General features: G+C 45.7%; 1 protein-coding gene and 1 long non-coding RNA gene across 2 annotated transcripts; both read right to left on the bottom strand.

Annotated features, from left to right (window-relative positions):
• Positions 1 to 593: 593 nt before the first annotated feature.
• Positions 594 to 5447, bottom strand: dusp5 (dual specificity phosphatase 5). The gene is made up of 4 exons (XM_029158740.2): positions 4964 to 5447; positions 4111 to 4250; positions 3281 to 3500; positions 594 to 1391 (listed from the first exon to the last, which is right to left on the bottom strand). The coding sequence occupies exons 1-4, from the start codon at positions 5325 to 5327 to the stop codon at positions 991 to 993; spliced, it is 1125 nt and encodes a 374-aa protein (XP_029014573.1). The 5' UTR covers positions 5328 to 5447; the 3' UTR covers positions 594 to 990.
• Positions 5448 to 7917: 2470 nt separating this feature from the next.
• On the bottom strand, positions 7918 to 14027 carry LOC129604561 (uncharacterized). The gene is made up of 3 exons (XR_008695569.1): positions 12714 to 14027; positions 12176 to 12577; positions 7918 to 9862 (listed from the first exon to the last, which is right to left on the bottom strand). It is a non-coding gene; the product is annotated as an uncharacterized LOC129604561 (long non-coding RNA).
• Positions 14028 to 14413: the final 386 nt, after the last annotated feature.

Here is a 14413-nt window from a genome sequence, read left to right as displayed (position 1 = left end):
GGGATAGACTGGACTATACCACTATGTAAAAACAGTCTCGTGGAAATAAACAATTACTACATTATGTGTACTGGTCATATAAACAAAGCAATATTTTGGAGATAGAATACATATTTAACGCTAATATAGCAAGATAAACACTTGTTTCGTGTTCATTTATCCTATATGATCTTAAAACGTGTTAGTTACTTTTCTGACGTTCCTATTTGCTGTGATGGTACAGTCCGGCTGTCTGCCTTCTAGGCGCCAAACACAGAAGCGGCACGTTGGTTGAGTGAGTACAGTACAGAAGTTAGACGTGAGCTGAACATGTCTATGAGCACAAATGCTGTTTGTTCGTCCCAGTTGTGATATTTCTTTTACCTGCCGCATGTTTTTTTTTTCAGGTTTCAAAGATTGGACAAGTCAGTTTCGGATACCCTGCGTATAACTTTACTGTAATATTATGATTTCACAAACTGCCCGTAGAGGACACTGCAGGTGTCACTGTTGTGTTTTCTGTCCTATGAACTGAACGCAAACAAATATGGCAAATGTGTCACTTTTAATCCTATTAGATATTCACCCCACAGCAGTGACTACAGGACAACAACTTTATTTTGTGATGAAAACATTTATTAAACACATATTTACATCCACATTATTGGAAAAAATGACATACTTCTTCAATAAGTTAGATTAAAATGCCTGATTGTTCAGGCAAATAAATCACAATATCAACCTAAGGCATACTGTAAATATTGCAGTTTATCACTGTGCTGTGTTGTTTTATCGCTGCAGTTCAGAAGACAGGAAAACGGTATAAATGTATGAAGCCCGTAGATGTCACGGGCTTCCAGCTCCCATTACATATAACTACTAATATGTTCTCTTCTCTGTTGCTGCTGCTGATCTCCAGTCTCTCTTCTTTGCTGGTTCCAACACCAGGCACACTGCGAGCATTGTTTTTTTTATCTTTTCAAGTAAGAATACAAGCAGTCTCCATTATTTTTAAGGCAGTGCAGTTATTGGGCTCAGTTTGAACTGGTGGTGGACTGGGGACTGCAGGCAAGAGGTAGGGAGGGTGAACACGGACGGCTCAAAGTTTTTGGTGTTGAAGGTGAAATCATTGGCAAAGAAGGAGGCCGACTCCGGGGCACAGGGTGTGGCTGGCTCAGGTGTGCCGGCATGAGCTGGGGCCATGGACAGCACCTCCGACTCAAACTGAAGAAGCTGACCCATGAAGCTAAAGTTGGGCGAGATGATGGCCCGGCGCTGCTTGATGATGTCAAAGGCTTCGTCCAGCCGCAGCTGCTGTGTCCTCATGATGTAGGCCATGCAGATGGTGGGTGAGCGTGAGATGCCTGCTTCGCAGTGGACCAGCACCTTTCCCCCAGATTGTTTCACAAAGTCTGAAAGGAAAAACAAGGACACACGCAAAGATAAATCATCTGTTTTATTTCTATAATCATTTGGCAAATTAGAGTTTGCCAATAAGTCGTATGTTAAATACAAATTTGCATTCATTTCAATGTTTCCTCCACTTATATGAGCATCCGGTCTCATTTCCTGTACACACAGCACCAGCAGATAAGAAGAACCTAGACCCTATCAGTAACCACACTGTTAGCATAGCTACTGGAGCCATTGTCTTGCTGAAAGACACTTTGACATATGACAGGATGAGTCAGGAAGCAGTCAGCTCTACCTTCTTATCTACATCCACCACAAGTTTGTTCATCTGAGCTCATGACACGTTCATAAGCATCTTTATTCTTGGAAGTACTGTAAATGACAAATGTAGATTCTGTCCAGCCCATATGTTTGACCCACAAAGCCACTGTCTATACATCTGCATGTCATTCTCTCACTGCTCGGGGAACAATGATGATTTGGATCCTTGATAAACCTCCCGAATGAATCACAATCCTTCAGTTTGAAGCTGAGGACGCAACAAGAGGAAAGAGGAGTGGAGCTGTGGGTGTTTTAATGACCATCTTCAAGTGATGCACCTCATTGTCTGGATATGTCATGACACATGAAACAAGCAGTTCTCATGGAGGAGTTCGGTAATGTTTAGCATCTCTTCCCCAGCGCTCTGCCATCAGGTCAGAGAGGGGTTCTTGCTGGCGACTGGTATCCTTTTGGAGGCCAGAGGAGGTTCAGTAGGGATTTGTGCGCACCACATTTCTAATCACTTGGCATAGTTGATGAATGTGTGTGGCGCTCCCCGAATGTAGGCTAAACCTGCCCCTGGAATCGCTTCCTGCGTTATGCAATGGGCGGGTTTATTCATAGTGACCCTAAAAGTAGGCTGCGTCCCCACACAATGCACAATAGCGACAACAGTAGCCACCTAATACTGGTCAGTCCAGCCGCTCATGGGTGAGATTTGTCCTTGGTTATAACAGACTATAAATAGCTGCAAGCACACTGTGTATATCATTTGCTGCCGTTGCTATTATCCAGCACCTTTCTCTTCTCCCACACACTCTCTCTTCCTCTGAAGAACATTCACTGCCCTGCTGCTCGTCGGTCCGCCATGATTAATACGCGCAAACAAGTAATAATTGTCCTCTCCCATTGTGTGCGAACAGGCTAGCTTTTATCCTCCTCCCAACCACTATGAACAACTATGTGCCTGAAGAACGAGAGAGCGAGAGGGTGTCAGCCGGCTCTGACCATCCTCCAACCCACCATTACTAAGCAGGGACAGCTCACCCAGTCATCTCACTGGCTGGCCACACCCGGCAGAGATTAGGCCTAGGAGGCGATGACGGCATGGGAACATCTTACCAACACTGGGACAGGAGGTCGAGGGAGGATGGGGGGAAGCAAGTAAATCCTGAATGAAAGGTGGCCCGGTATCTTAGTGACGGATTGGAGGCTGGCAAACAAGTTAAAGCGATTAGGGTTTCTTATAGCCCTCTATTTGTGAATAGCAGCAGGTGAGAGGCAGCGATAAAGGGGGATTATTGGAAGGAGTATTTCAAAAATAAATACAAGTACGTATAGGTGGCTCCTCAGCTCAGGCCAGGTGTACTTGAGACCTCATGAGGCGATGTTGCACTATAAATATACTGACAATGAAGCTGATGCTATTCCAGGTAAAGATTATGTGTTAAGAGTGGTAATTATTCAGTGTGCGAACTGTTCAGAGCACTCAGCCAAATGAATCAGCTGTTTTCATAATATACCAAATCCTCCAAAAACCTTCAAGTGAACCACGTAATTCGGGAAATAGTGAAAGAGCTGTCCCTAATAAGCGAGATGAGCACACCACCCACTCATTTCAACTCACCGATGAACTCTATGGCTTCCTGGAAGTGTGAGCTGATGTCAGCCATGTGGCTGTCTTCCACTGGTATCCACTTGTAGTCGTAGTGACCCTTAGCCGGCTGCAGATCCCTGCGTGACACATTGAGCAAGGCCGTGACGTGAAGGTCACTGAGATAGTCCTGTCTGGAGGCATGGTAGGCACTGCCGAGGTAGAGGAAAGGCAGGATCTCTACGGGTTTACCCTGAGAAGGACACGAGAAAGAATGGAGACGTGAGACGAGGAGACGAGGTCCAGGTCGTCCGACAAACAGCCGCTGAAGAGACACAACACGTGACCCCAAGCATCTGCTTCAGCCCATTTCAACGCATCTCTCGGAACATGCAAACGTCCAGTCATAATGGCATGTTTGTCGAAAGTACACATATGAGTGAAGTGAGGGAAATGGGTTTGCTCCGTCGTGTGAACCATGAAGTACACACAGCATTTTCCTTCTGTGATGACAGGGTTTTCTGTTCAGGCCGTCGCGGAGAAGATGGAAGAAAGGTCGGAGATGAAAGAATGGTTTTGTCACTGGGGGTGAACTGAGCTCCGGACATCAGTGAGCGGCCTCTCCCCCTTTTGAGCCAAATATTACATGGCTGGGGAGCAGCAAAGGTCAGAGAATGTCATCTGTATGGTAATAATATGTTTTGAGTGGCTGGTGCCAAATGTGGGTCTTTGATATCTTCAGCACTTGCATGTGGTTTTCTCTTTTTGGATGAGGGTAAAAATAAAATGGAGGACCGTTGTGCTGTGGCCGTGTGTGGGAAAGTTTGGAGGGAAGTACGGGACTGTGAAGGGTGTTTCCATACCTGATCGTAATCTGGTTTGTGGTGAGAAAGCTTCTCACTGTGGCTGTTGAGTCTTTTCTCAGTTTCAGTTCCGCTCTGGTCAATGGTTTTCACCTCAGTGCAAAGTTCAGGGTATTGAGAGTGGAAGTTCTCGTATCCTCCTGTACAAACGGGGGGAAAAGCATGAAATCGCAGCCTAACAAATAAGCCTATAGTAATAATATGTTTACCTCCTGACACGCACATACACGCATTGTGAAACGACGAGTTTATGAAACGCTCTTAGCAGGATTATGGCCTTTATAACCTGATTACAGGCGCGTAATTATTTACAAGAGTCGACAGTTTGAAGGACCGGTAATCCTTTTAGGCCAACATCCCGACGCAGAGGTGACAGACGGAGACGAACGCGTTTCGACACCTTATCGCAGACTTGATGGACTTAGCGAAGCCTATTTTCTTATGTATATTTTTATCAATGAAAGTCTCCACGCAGTCGACTTGCCTGCGTTTCTCTCGAACTGACTCATGCGCTCCGTTGACGCACGCAGCAGGACATTTATGTCTATAAGGGTTTCACCACCGGCGACAAAGACAGTGGACGACATGGGTATTTAAATAGAATCAAATATCATATGATAATAACCAGCCCTCTTTGATACGTAAAAAATTGCCTATAACTTAATATTAATATTTTAAAAGAATCACCGTTTAAAGTAGTGAAAAAAATTATATAAGCCAGACGTTTGATTTTGATTATTTACACACATAATACAGTTTGGTGAGCGAGACATTCTTACAGTAAAGCAATGAGTTGGTATTTAACTTCCGTAAACAAATCTTAAAAAACAGTCGAATTTCCCAGAACTCTCACCTTTCAGGAAACAGATGTTCGCCCCGCACGCTAGATGTGAGAGGCTGTTTATTACTATTTGTGCTACGCTGTCCTTTTTCAGCTTTTGCCAGTGGGACGTCCGGTCATCCAGAGCTACGATCGCTGATATGCTCCCCTCGCGAAGCCGAAACAGGGCTTTCTCGTCCGGGATGACAAACTGCAGCGGCACCGGTCCCCCTCGGGACCTCCGGACCACCACCGAGTTGAGATTGACATTGACTGAGCCTTTGATGTTGGAGTTCGTAAATGAGAAATACGGTCGGCAGTCCACAATAAGACAGCTCCCACACTCCTTCCTGATGATCTTCCTCAGACGCCGACAGTCAATGCTGGAGACTTTCATTCTGACGTCGTGTGGTCGTTATTATTGCCTAAAGAATTAAACTAGATTGCTCCTAAACGGCGGATACGGGCGAACGAGGAGCCCCGCGCGTCTGTGCCTACATTTCCTCCAAGGGGAATCCGGCTCATCAGTTTTATGTGAATGGAACCTCCGGCGCGTGACGTCACGAACCATATATGGACACCGGCGAGGTGTGATCGTAGGAAAAAACCCCGCCTATAACGACGACTGCGCTGAGACTCCTCCTCTGGTCCGCTGCGCTGATGCGCTTGAATCGGCAGTTAGTCAGTGTCCTCCACCACCTTTCATTTTCAGGGTCCACTTCGACGTAAAGGCTCAAAAGGATGACTAACGAAATAAAAAAAATATGTGATGTAAATAACAGTGATGTAAATAACAGTGACTACAGCCACAGTTTCGCATTCCTATAAGAGAAATACCATAGTAAATCCTAATAGAGGTTTTATTATACCCTAGACATGGTGGCAGCTATTACTTTACTATTTTCTATTATTCAGTTTGTTTATAATGTTTGTTCATATTATAGTGTTAGAGTCCTCATGGCACATTTCCATTTATTATTAAAAAGGTAATAACTAAAAACAGCACAGCCACTGTATTGTAGCTCTGTTTTTAACATGTAAAGCTGCATATGAATACCCAGCGATGTGGACAATTCAAAATGGGATGGATGACAGAGAGACAAAAGCCACTTCCGCTTGGTCCCATGTATAGTCCAGTGAACCTGTCTTATATTCCCCAGTGCGTAAGCCTCTCACCCAAATGAGTTAATAGGTTTAAACGTCACACTGCCTTCACTCACATGTCGTGCACTCGGCCATTACAGGCATCTTAGGACTGTGTTTCGATTGTGTCTGTGCGTACTTGGATTTAAATATGAAACCACGGACTGTCTCTGCTAAGCCACTTAAGGCCATTCGAATTGACACCCTGTCAAACTTGCAGCAAAGAACACAGCACGACACGTGAGAGCACAGCAATCCGTTCCTTACATGTGCTATTAGTCACCTTATAGATTCCTGAACTTAAAGCTCAATTAAAACAAATGATACCGAGCAACCTGGCCTGAAGCATAAAGTTAGTAATTTTAGATAATTAGTCTGTGTGTGTGCAAATGCAACTATGTTGCTTTTCATTTTGCACAGCTTGATTAAATAAGCTATAATTAGCTTTAGATGTGGGTGTAGGCAGATTCGGTGACTTTTGGACAGAGAGAGGCTGGTTGTTTTCTACATGTGTTAACGTTTCCATCCAATACTAATTTACCTGTCATCTCAGTCTGACACATCATCTAGTGCATTCTGGCCCCCACGCAATCTGTGACAGGAGTTCAGAGGTCAAATTGGTCAAACGAATACAACAAATGTGTGTTACATCATATTGGTCTACTAATAAATCTGTAGGAGTGATAATGAGAGCAAAACAGAGACAGAAAGACAAAAACAGTCCTGGTTAACGGTATCGGGGGTGGATGTGGACCACTGGGTAGAACAGGTTGTTCACAAACCTGAGGGTCGACAGTTTGATCGCTCAAAACATGTCTTTAAATAAATAAATAATAATGAACAACAACAAACAACAAAGTGGATAATGAAAACTGAAGTGGATAAACAGGCGTTAAAAGCAGACAATAAACGGATGCTCTGTGAGATGACTTGGACGGGGCGGAGGGTGGAGACATGCTTGGAGAGCAGCTAAGGATTAGAGGGAAGGCAGGCAAAGTGCCATATGGCCCAGTCTAATCTGGGCCTGTGACATCATTGCCCATGAGCGGGGAGGTCCACCATCCAGTTTGTTGGTGTCAATTGCAACTAACAACAAAGGAGGCATCAACTTGCTCCTCATTTGAACACTTTCTGTGTCTGTACACCATCGTCTTGTTCCAGTGGTGTCAGTGGGTCACTATGGTTACCACCAATGGTAACTAAAAATGCACAAGAAATGATAGGAAAATAGAAAAGATAAATAAAAAACTAAGAAAAATTTCATCACATCATTTGATTATTAGTAAAATCAATTTCGAGTAAACACTTTTTAACATGTAGTTGTGGCCTCATAATGTTTTTCTCGTTGACCCCAGCCGTCCATTTAATCCACTCAGTGCTTGGAGAAAACGCAGGCACCTGGAATCAACCGTCTTGCTGTGAGAATGCTAAACTAACCCCTGCACCACCGCGCTGCCCCACGTTTAGTCCATTAGTCAAGAAAATATACAGGCCCACATTCAACAATGTTTGATAATAATACAATACGTGCTGCATGTTTAAGCCTTGTGAACTGCAGTCTCACTCACCAGTAGATGATGACCCCATCACCTGTAATCCCACAGATTATCACAGACACTCAGAACAAACAGTCTCAGCATTTCACTGTGTGCTGAACAACCTCTGCTGTGTCGAACAGTAAAGAGCCCGTTATCCACAGTGACAGGACAAATAAGCCCTCGATGATCTGATGATGGAATGGATTTAGATAAACATCAAAGGCGATCCAAGACCCCCCCCCCCCCACACACACACACAATAATAATGATGTTAAAAGCTGATGTTTCTAATCAGGGAGCTGCAGTGTAAGCATTCCACTCACAGCGATCTGTGGTGTTAGCAGCTTTCCATATTTTTTATTATTGTGTACAGTTAAGTTGCTTGTTATTTTACATTGACTTGCTCCACTGACAGTAGTTTAGCAATTCCCCATGTTTTCAAGAAAAGCTTAAGCTTGCACAGCTATCTGGTTTAGTTCTGCTAGTATAAAAATACATTTTCTGCCTCAGCTATTTTTTTTTCCCGTTGATCCGAAAAAGAAGATCTAGAAAAATCTTTTTATTTTTAAATCTGTGCCCTGAGGTTCACTGTCACTGTTTACTATTTGCAGCCTAAGTGTTCTGGCTGCTGAACTTTAACATTTCAAGTTCTGTGATAAAAAGGAAAAGCAGATGCTGGGAGGTGGGTGTAACACCAGTTACAACACCATTTTTTTCCAGTTTGTAGAAATATTTCCCCTCATATTTCAAAAAATAAATATAAAGCCTTGTTTACAATTGGTGTTGACGAATGAATCACACTGCAGACGTGCTTGTTTTTCTTGTTTTGTGCTGTTTTCACCGTACAATAATGCTGATTGCAGTGATGTGGTATTTGACTGCATCGAGTCGCTTCCTGTCCAGAATTCCCCCGTTTTCCATGCAACTTATAAAAAGCCCTGAACACAATGGGCCACCTTCTCTGGGATGTGTTCGCCCGCTCACCACGCTGCCCCCGCCGCTGCACAGGTGCTTCCTGGTTTGCTGACGGAGCCTCCAGATGATGATGCTGTTTCCCAATAAGGCCCACATTAGTCATCTCACTTCAGCTGACCACTGAGGACAGCGGACTGGAATTCCAGTTGGTACCAAAAATCTGCCAAACAAGGAGTTTCAGCGCAGAAACCACAAATAGCTTGAAGTAAATATTTTACTTCTGGAAGAAAAATCACACAATGACTATATGAAAAGTAATAACCCATAGCAACAGTTTATGGCCCCTGATGAAAAATGATGTAGTGTTGCTGTGTTAGGTTGAAGCCAGATAAACCTACCTAATAACAAACATTTAATTCATTACGGTATGGATCAAAATGCTCAGACAGCTGGAGGAGAAGCTTTGTCGCTTGGCATGTGCCACATGGAGCACCGCTGTGTATGCGCATGCGTGGGCCTTTGGAAGTCATAGTGAACAAGAGGACTCCCCCAAAAACCACCCGGCGACTGGAACCCTGCCTTCGCCTTGTCTCTAATACCAAGTATGCGAAGGAGTGCTGCTGAATGCAGTCACATGCTGGCTCTTGTTTTTGATCGGAGACAGCAATAACAAATGTCAGCGCCATGAGTAACCGCACACTCAGACTCCATCCAGTCAACGAGAGGCTGCCAACTCGCCAATGTGAGAGGAGAATGCTCGGTATTCCTGGGTCCAAGTCATGATAGGATGGCCCCCGATGGCGCGCGCACACACGCACACACGCACACACGCACACACGCACACACACACACACACACACACACACACACACACACACACACACACTGCTCCTTCAAACGCCTGACTCAACCCCCATTTCCACCCACTGCTCACCGTCACGTCATGGCTCTTTGAGGCCAGCCAGACTCTTGGGCAAGAGAAGCAGGAAGAGAGAGAGAAAGAGAGAGAGAGAGACAGAGAGAGAGAGAGAGACGGAGAGAGAGACAGAGACAGAGTGTGCTCATCACCCTAAGCAGATGGCAGTTCATCTTTTCTCTATTCATTGTTATTGTTCAAAATAAAAGCCCCGCGAGGAACTTTCATGGCGTAGAAACATTTCAGGGCTCAGGTGGTGGCAAACTGGGCTTGTGCTGTTTGTGATGCAGAGATGCGTGATGTGGGAACGCACTGCAGAGCCGGACGCTTTCAAAGCACGCTGCGGCGCGTTAGCGGCGAAGCCCGAACCCGATCGCATGGCCAGATGCTCCACTCCCCCGGCTCGTCAGGATCCCGTATCTGCAAGGAAAGCAGAAAGCCGTTGTGTTCTGTACTGTACCATGACTCACGGCGTGACCTGGTTATTGAAGAGGAGTTAAATAGAAGGGCCCATGTTTATCGCGTCGCTTAAAATAACACAGGTGGGCATGCAGATCTGTGGAAGCCTTCATGACGGATGACAATCCAGGAAAGCTGGCTGCAAGCCCTACGTCATAGTGGATACAGTATATGTCCTGTGTCCTTACGCAGAATTGAGGAACACCATGTACTCATGTCCTGCTTGAGGTGCCAACAAGAATATTTGGCGCATTGCACCTACAACGTGTTGCAATACTGAGTGTTTTATGTCAGCAGTGTGGGCTGTTAGTGGAAAGCAGGGTTACAGAAATACCGAACCCTAGTAGTAGTTTCAGTTCCACGCAAACAGTCCAGTTCCACTATTGGTAATAGTGATTATTACTGGTGTTAGTTACTCGTCACAGAGTTATGCTTATTAAAAACCACAGCTGATTTGAAATGTGGCAAAACACACAAATAATAAAAAGTCAAAATCTTTGTCTGTAGGAAATCTTTTGCTTTGATGTGTTTTTTATGTTGACATTTGTAGGCAAATTGTGCATGTTGCATGTTTATTTTTAGACACGTGGAAACTGATCTTTGCTCTGTTTTTTTTGTATATATGTCTGTGTCAGGTTTAGATTAAAAACATGAGCTCATCCTTTAGAAGCAGTCAAGCTTCTGTTCACCTTTACATCCTCTGTGCCTTCCTCTGAGGCTCGCCAGCTTAGTGCACAACACACACACACACACACACACACACACACACACACACACACACACACACACACACACACACACACACACACACACACACACACACACACACACACACACACACAGGTGACTGTATTGTTATGGAGAAAGAAAGGCAGAGGATAAATAAACCCAGGGGAGTAGCTGGTGTTTGCATCTCCAGTGGAGTTAATGTTGCTTAGAGTAGGCAAGCAGTATCAATTTAAGCCTTTTGGTGATGAGTCAGCCAGTGGATCACCAACTTCAGAATAAATCCCAGCATGAACCATTTACGTCTGCGTACGTCAGGGACGAGCGAAAAGGGTTGTTGTGCGAATGCAAGGTGCCTTGGTTAGAATATTTTTAATATCATGGCCTCTGTGGAGAACTCGTTTTAGCCTCAGCGGCTGTGAACCTGTCGCTTTGCCTCTCAGTACAGTATGTTTAAAACCAGAGGATGCACATCTGTGAAATATGATAATACAGATGGAGAAGTAACGAAAGGTATAAGTCAGGTTCGAAAGCTTGTCTAAATGTCCGTTTGGAAGTTACCCACCACGCCTTTTCCTACTCACACATCGTTGTAGGGGTTTTCACTCGGGGAAAGAAGGAACAATCTAATTGACTTAGAAGCAAAACAGCCTCCAGTGGCTTCTGAGAATTTCCTGATGCCTGGCAAACAGACCTTTGTTGTTCAAGGAAGCACATTCTTGAAAACATTCCTACCAACTACTGAATGCATCTGCAACTGTGTGTGTTTAAAGGGTGAAAGCGTGCGTGAACTGAGGCCCGTGGTCAGTGAGCGCAATACACAAAACCAAGCGTCACACATTCACATCAACCGACTCCAAGTGAAGCGTTCGGCCTTTGAGCATGTGAAATCACAGAGCATCATCGACGATAACGGATCTCACTGTGAACAGCAGACCCAGTTGGCTCAGTCACATCTACAGTATGCAGCACAACAAACATGACTGCATCAGTACCATGGCTTCCTGATCGGTGACTATCAGACCACGATGAGTCACCATCTGACCAGTCCAGCACAGTAATGTGTCAACACACTATAAAAAATGAATCCAGTGGGAGCGGTGAAGCTCTGCACGGTGAAGGTTTAAATACACAAGAAAAATACAGACAATGCAGCAAATTTAACATCAAACACGTATAAATAATGAGTGTGTGTGTGTGTTAATAACTAGAGATACACTTTTAAATGATTGTATTAAGGACCATAAAAGAAGAGTTACACCCTCCCCTCTCTTGTGTCTGTCTTCCTGCAGCTCCTCTCATCCCCCGTTGTCCCTCTTACCTCAGCCTCCATCCACCCCCACCCTCCACCCCCCACTCATCACCTGTGTGGGAGGCACAAAGCCAGATCCACTCAGCTGAGATTAAACCTGCTGGAACCTCACACACACACACACACACACACACACACACACACACACACACACACACACACACACACACACACACACACACACACACACACACACACACACACACACACGATGCAAAAGACAACAACACACACACCTGGAAGTACACGCTGACGCAGGCGCTCTCCCACTCAGCGGACGGAAAGACAGAGGCAGGAATGGAAAGATGTACCAGACAGGCGCTGTGGGAGCAGGTGGCGTCTGGGGAGTGCCCACGTCGTAGGAAGCACGTATAGTCGGATTCACGCACACACACATGCGCTCACCTACTCATGACACACGCGCATAATGTTTTCACAGGGAGCAGGTGTGGCCGAGAAGAGAGCAAATGGGCTGCAGTGATCCCTGATGCGCAGCTGTGGCCCCTGCTTAAAGGCAGGCGTGCATGCTTTGATGGGTTCCAGCTTTTATTTCCAGACATGTATAGTTGTTATAGTTGTTGCTGCTGGTGCTGGGACTTGCTGGCATGGAACGAAACATTCAGAACCTCTTCTTATTCCTGCAACAAACCAAACAAAACATTTTTCCAGTGAGAGCAGTTTTCCACACTCTTTGAACCTGAAGGCGAAAGTGCCGCCATCACAATTTGAATCTCTTGTCTGTGATCAACGTTATTCATTTGTCTGTAGACTCACAGGTGAGAGATCTGTTCCACTGCTGCCTTCGCTCGTCGGCGCTGGGTCTGGAAATCTGAGCGCCGGGCAGAAGATGTCTTTGTGCAGACGCGTGCAGTGAATCAGGTTTATTTTTCGCTGCCTACTGACGACCGCAGCACGAAACACCCTGACTTGTCACATCATTTGTCATTAGACTCCAGATGATAAACAGACAATCAAATCCTGTGTGATTTCATCAGCCACACGGATCATGAGCTGTATATTGAGGCCTGTGTGCGTCTGATCGTGGTGCTTGTGTGTCACACACACGCTCACACACACATCAATCCATGACTTCACCAACAGTCAGTTTGACATTTCCTCTTCCCATATCATCCTCAGACTCTGTCAGAGGAGCTGATGTTGGAGCAGGCCTGACTCATACATTGTCTGTCTCCTTCTAACTTCCCCTAATCAGTGGCAAAAAGACGGGGAGCAGGATGTGGGGGGTCGGACTCTCATTTTCTTGTGATTTTTTTTTTTTTTTTTTGCTGGCTGCCACTCCCCAGGCTGCCACCGCGACCAAGTGACTCAGTGAGAAGAGTTTAGTTGTCACATCCTTTACTGCTGCAGGCACTCCTCCCCCGCTGCCCCTCTCGCTCCTTCCTTCCTACCCACAGAGCTATCTGATGGAACGAGGCTCTAATTTTATCTTGATAACCTGCTGCCTTGATTACGAGGAGCCGCTGCTTCTTGATCAGACTTGTCTGTGGGTGGGGTGGGAGGCTGGAGTGGTGGAAGGAGGGACGGGGGAGGAAGGACACACAAGGGCCAATAAACGACACTTGAATTCCAATGGTGGTGAAGTGGCTGCATCCTACACAGGATGAGGGACGAGGGGCAGAAAGGAACTGATGTTTCAAGGAAACGAGTAGAACCCATCGTCCTTTAAAAAGTGCACGATGAACAACAGAATATAAAACCCACTCCTGAACCAACATAAGCTGAAGCAGAAACTCAGTATGCAAACACGGGTGAAGTGTTGGCCTATTGCTGTGAAACTGTGGTGGGAGGTTTGTGTCTGTGGCTCACCATGACACACCAGGATCAACAACAAGGACGTGTGGGGAGCGTGTGGATGTCAGCGGGAAAAAATGCTTCCTGTTCAGCACTGTTTGTTCCAAACAACGGGGTGTGATTTAAGGTAGAATAAAGAAATCGGAGTGAAATACATTGTCTGAGCAAACAGTCACCATCTTGGCTGCTGGTACATGAAAAATAAAAAGAAGCCTCCATTTTTGATCTCCTGATCTGTGGAGGAGCTCCACCAGGCCCCTGGAGGTTGCTGTGTTATCTGGCATCACAGCGCTTTATCTTCAGTCCCTGGAAACGGTGATGGACACTTTACTGCAGGTTATCTGAACGTTTTTCTCCAACAGGATGCCGTGGAAATGACCGAGAGGAGCAGAAACGCGCTGTGGCGACTGACGCTGGTTCCTTTCAACCAGCGGCTCATGGCGGCCACTGAGGGGATGATCAAAATGTCCCGCGTGAGTCAGTCTGGTGAGAAACGCGTTCCCATTTCTGAGTCACCCAGAGAGAGAAATGATGACCGAGAAAAAGTCCGTCACAGCTCGTGGCCCGTGCCCAGCGCAGTCACACTCACAGAAACAGACACAAAGCAGCGGCGAATCAGTCAGAAAATGTCTCCGGGGACCGTCCTCACAGTCATTTCTGTT

Source organism: Betta splendens, chromosome 1 (assembly GCF_900634795.4).
Source record: "Betta splendens chromosome 1, fBetSpl5.4, whole genome shotgun sequence".
Lineage (NCBI taxonomy): Eukaryota > Metazoa > Chordata > Actinopteri > Anabantiformes > Osphronemidae > Betta > Betta splendens.
This window is presented reverse-complemented; position numbering and strand designations above follow the sequence as displayed.